Genomic DNA, 4530 nt, shown 5'->3' on the forward strand with positions numbered 1-4530 from the left:
CCGGCAATCTGACTGAAACGATTGGGCAATACTCCGAAAGATTTGACAAAACACTGAAGAACAAAGTAAAGGCCCAGTTTTGTGTCATTTCCCGAATACTTTCCGAATTAGTTGATGTACACTCATAGTTTAATTCAAACATTTAAGTAATTTTTTTAAGCTCTTCTTCAAGAAGAATTATCTTTCATTTTAATGGTACTGTATGATAAAAATATCTGTTTGTTTATTTGAGCAGGCCCATCAAGTGTTTGGATTTTAAACTACCGGTTACTTGACCTTTAAAACGTCAAACTTAATTCTGGAAATTATAGACATTTAGTAACAACTTTGACATTTACGCTTAGCTTACGACTTAATCATTTGAAACAAAACTGCTAATTAAATCAGTCACGTTATTTTATAAATTTTACTCAACAGAGCTTCCATTTTGTCGCTGGGTGTCCACGAAGCGAATCGAAACATCATCCGCACACTTTGCTAGTTTGTAATGCCCATTGGAAATGTTTTCAATTTGCTGTTTTGCTTAGCCGATCGATTGACTCATCCCCATCCTCATTCATTCACTCGGTGACGATCAGCTCATTCCAGTTGACCAGTACTGCTGCTACAGCGAATCCCCGGAGAGGTGTCTGGTGGTGGCGGCAGTGTGCCTGAAGTAACCTCGCGATGCGATCAACCTCTTATCAGCGGCAGCGGCCGTGCCTATTTGTTCGACGTTCTTCTTAGTTGGTCGCTCAGTGCATTAACACAAGGTGTCGGGTGCTACGCTACACTCCCGACAGTTTCAGGAATTATTTTGAAGCCAACATGAGCACAATCCTCAATCTACTCCTGCTACTGCTTGCCAGCCTTTCAGCGTCGCTAGGATATGGTAAGCATGTGTGGCGTTCGAATCAAGTTCACGCTCTACAGCGATCTCGTCCGGATAGCGGTAGAAATCCAGGATGACTCCTATGAGCGCATCCCGACGCACGAGGTGGTTGTGAAGGAGGGCGCCAGGCTCAAACTGAAGGTGTCCAATTACTACAACCGGGATGCGTACCTTGCCTGGTGGTATCACAACGGTCGTCTGATCACGGACAATTACCGGAACTGTCGGGCGACCTACGGCGAACTTGTGTGCCCGTCCATGACACCGGCCGATGCCGGACGGTACGATCTTTGGGGCCACAGCAGGGACAATGTTCGCACTCGGTTGGCGACCGCGATCGTGCAAGTTGAAGCGCTGCCTGGCAGCCGGCGGCTTTCGGAACCGAACGCACAGGTGCTGGCCGACGCCGAAGAGGAGCCGTTCGAGGAGCGGGACGATTGCTTCTGCTCGGGAGTGACGGGACGGTGCCGAACGGCACGCTTCCTCTACCGGGCCCGGGTCAGTCCGCTTCCCCGTGTGTGTGTGTGTGTGTTCCTCTCTCATTAATAAGACGAACACTTGCAGATGGTCTACAATCTCACCAACGCCCAAGTGATCCGCCTGCCGAGCGAGTCAACCATCGATCGGTATCTGTCCGTACCGGCGTCGTACTTCGAGAATAACTTGCTAACGTCCTACGGTGGTTACTTCCGGTTTTACGCTCCAGATGAGTGTTGGACGGAGCGCACCAAGCCATGCATGGTGCTGGTCGGCAAGGACGATCTTAGGCTGAGCCACGTCCCACCGGAGAACACCCAGTCGCCGTGGGTCTACGTGCCGATCCGTGAATCCAGCTGGACGGTGTTGAGCAACTCGACGGACCCGGCTAGTGCCCCGGTGAACAAATTTTCCTTCATGTCCGTGCTGAGCCGACTGCAAGCGATCTACATTCGGGCCCCGAACGATCCGCAAAGTTCAAAGCGCGCCGCCGACAGCCAGCTCACCGTGGACGTGGCGTCGACCCAGAACTCCGGCCTCGGGTGGGTCGGTTCCGTCGAGGAGTGCCAGTGTCACCCGGGCTACCGAGGCCTGTCGTGCGAGAACTGCGAGCGATCCTACCTCCGAAAGTACGATGCGTTCAGCCCCAACGGGCTGTGTCTGAGTGTCCACAAGCTGTGGACGATGCTGAAGCGACTCCACAACATATCCGATGACAAATGACCGGCCTTCTTCCAGTCTTCTTGAGGTGAATTGATCGTAAAATAAAAATTGATTTACCGTTTCATCGGATCCGGGCGTGGCGTTTTCAATGATGTCCAACAAACTGGCCGTGCTGTGGTTCAGTAGTGGATTCGTTTCAATTACTGTCAGCCCGCGTGTTTGTCGCCCGGGCTGGAAGCTGGATCCCCTTAATAAGCCGACATGCGATTGCTTTCAAGCGATCCAGAGCAGACCCTATCAGCGCCTTCGTGCGCCACATTCCGTCTTCTACTCCCAACACGGACTCGTACAACATTTCCACAGCCGCCGATTGACAAACGCCAGCTCCGGCTGTCCGATATCCGCTCTTCCGCCCTCGGGGAGGCCTGTCGAGGGAGAATTTTTCCGAAAATCGGCCCTTCCGGACGCAATGTCGGCCACTCACGGCCACCATCCTTTCCATCGTTCCCACCGTTTCTGGATGTTTCGGTGAAAGTCTATTGTTAAAAACCGTTGACACTGCGTCGATGGCGGACAAACGAAGACGAGTCCTGGGTGCCGTTTCATATATTGGATTTAGTAGACGAACAGAAATCGCCGCAACGAAACGCTTCCCGGGATCACTGTCAACCGAGGTGAGCTAGCTTGACTTGCTGAAAGCTCTGCTTCGGGTCTGGTTCTTTGCGGGTCTGGTACGTTGCTAAGATTTTTATTAAAAGTACTTCGTTTTGTTCTTCAATCTTCAAACTACAAACAATCAAATCTAAACCTTTTCGGACGATTAGCGATAGACTAAACCGTGTTGAGTTTCTGTGTATTTGTTTGAGATTTGTGATACATGTTAACTCTTAGGTGAAAGAGTTATTTGATAACAAACAAAAAACGTTTAAGAAAAAATCAATTATACAAACAAAGGACTAAAATAAAAAAGCACATCACATCATCCGTCTTAAATTAATGGTTGCAAGATTTATAACGTAAAAGTGGCGGCAAAAATCTAGCACACCACACCCGAGCACCTTTCACAGTCTATTTAACACGATTTGCATCTACCATTGATGCCGGCCTTCACGGGGCAGTACTGCTCGCTGCAACGTCTTGCGACGTCGTGTGCTTATCGCCCGATCAGCGATGATGAACGCAGTTTGCTTTTTCCCTTTGCGGTGAGCGCGACGAATCCTCCTGGAGGCTGCTGGAGGCAACAGGCAAAACAGACGAAAAAGAAGCTGCATAATGCACACGACGGAGCAGAATGATGGAAAGTGTTGCCCGAACACACACTGCTCACTAACCGACTACAGAAATCTCCATTCGAGCAGTTTCGAGATGGATCGTAGTCAGGTTAGGTTAAGTAAAAAAAAGCATTCTGTCACATGCCAATGAGCTACACGCAAACCGGAGCCCATCAGTGCTAGCCATTCCAGCGTAAACGCGAAACTAATGCCGTATGTCGTCACATATTTGCTCTATTGCTCGTATAATTTATGTGCCATTCTCTACTGAATCAACATTGTATTCACATGCGCGTGCCCACAGGGGCCGCTGCCGCTGATGGTGATGCAAAATCTCATCGACCACTGTTGGCTCACCACATAATCGTACGCGACGGGGCAATGCGTGACGATGATGATAATGATCCGCGCCATCCAAGGTGCGAGAAAAGGGCTCTTCTACATACCGTTCGTCGTGAGATTGAGAGTAAAGTGGCTGACAGCAGCAGCAAATGTCGGCCGCATTCCTTCACCAGCAGATCTGCAACATGGATGAAGTGCAAAGTGCAGGGTGTGCGGCTGCAGGTGTGAATGTAATGTTTGCATAAGGAATGCTGTCACCGCTCCGAGAATGATTCATTTATGGCACCGGTGCCGGCTGCCGGTTTTCACCGGTCTCTAAGAGCTGCCGATGGAGGGAATTAACGGTTCAAACACGTTCCGAAAATTCTACGCTCCCGGCTAGCATCCGTGGGATGTCAGAAACGTGCGTATGAATTAGGATGGGCCACTGATGGCCTGTGTCTATTGTATGTGTGTTCAAAGGCGTGTACTAAATAGCGAATGGTTTGAAACATTGATAAAGACATTCCTCCGCAGTTTGATACTTGCTTTAGTCTTAATATCCTTCCAAGCTGAATAATGACCATTGACAACTCAAACCCATCTCACATTGAAGCAGTTATCACCTCTGCTTGGTACTGAAAAGAACAAAATATTCTTATTTTTTATTAAATGCGTTCTCTGAAAGTCAAAACAAAATTAACTGAAACAGGTTTTGTACAGGGTTTGATTCTTTTTTCAGTTCCACGATAACTCAACAGCACCATCGCATTTGGTCAGGGCTAGGCATTAAGCTTAGACCCCTACTTGGCAACCTTGAACCACTCTCACCATATCATATCTCATGACGGCGTCATGAATTTTAATTGTCCCACTTTCACCGACTTTCACTTCAGCCTCAACACCAGCCAACGTAGTAACCCTAAT

The 4530-nt window shown here is 48.8% G+C and overlaps 1 protein-coding gene across 1 annotated transcript; it reads left to right on the plus strand.

The window, feature by feature from the left end:
* Positions 1–585: 585 nt before the first annotated feature.
* LOC128278962 (basement membrane-specific heparan sulfate proteoglycan core protein-like) lies at positions 586–2145 on the plus strand. The gene is made up of 3 exons (XM_053017685.1): positions 586–871; positions 930–1369; positions 1436–2145. The coding sequence occupies exons 1-3, from the start codon at positions 808–810 to the stop codon at positions 2069–2071; spliced, it is 1140 nt and encodes a 379-aa protein (XP_052873645.1). The 5' UTR covers positions 586–807; the 3' UTR covers positions 2072–2145.
* Positions 2146–4530: the final 2385 nt, after the last annotated feature.

The sequence above is a fragment of the Anopheles cruzii genome, chromosome 2 (genome assembly GCF_943734635.1).
Source record: "Anopheles cruzii chromosome 2, idAnoCruzAS_RS32_06, whole genome shotgun sequence".
NCBI classification, from domain to species: domain Eukaryota; kingdom Metazoa; phylum Arthropoda; class Insecta; order Diptera; family Culicidae; genus Anopheles; species Anopheles cruzii.

Excerpts from the sequence above, each read along its gene's own strand:
- LOC128278962 (XM_053017685.1), top strand. The coding sequence starts at position 808 with ATGAGCACAATCCTCAATCTACTCCTGCTACTGCTTGCCAGCCTTTCA. Across the intron at positions 872-929 it reads TTCAGCGTCGCTAGGATATG|CGGTAGAAATCCAGGATGAC; the intron begins GTAAGCATGTGT and ends TCGTCCGGATAG. Across the intron at positions 1,370-1,435 it reads GCTTCCTCTACCGGGCCCGG|ATGGTCTACAATCTCACCAA; the intron begins GTCAGTCCGCTT and ends GAACACTTGCAG.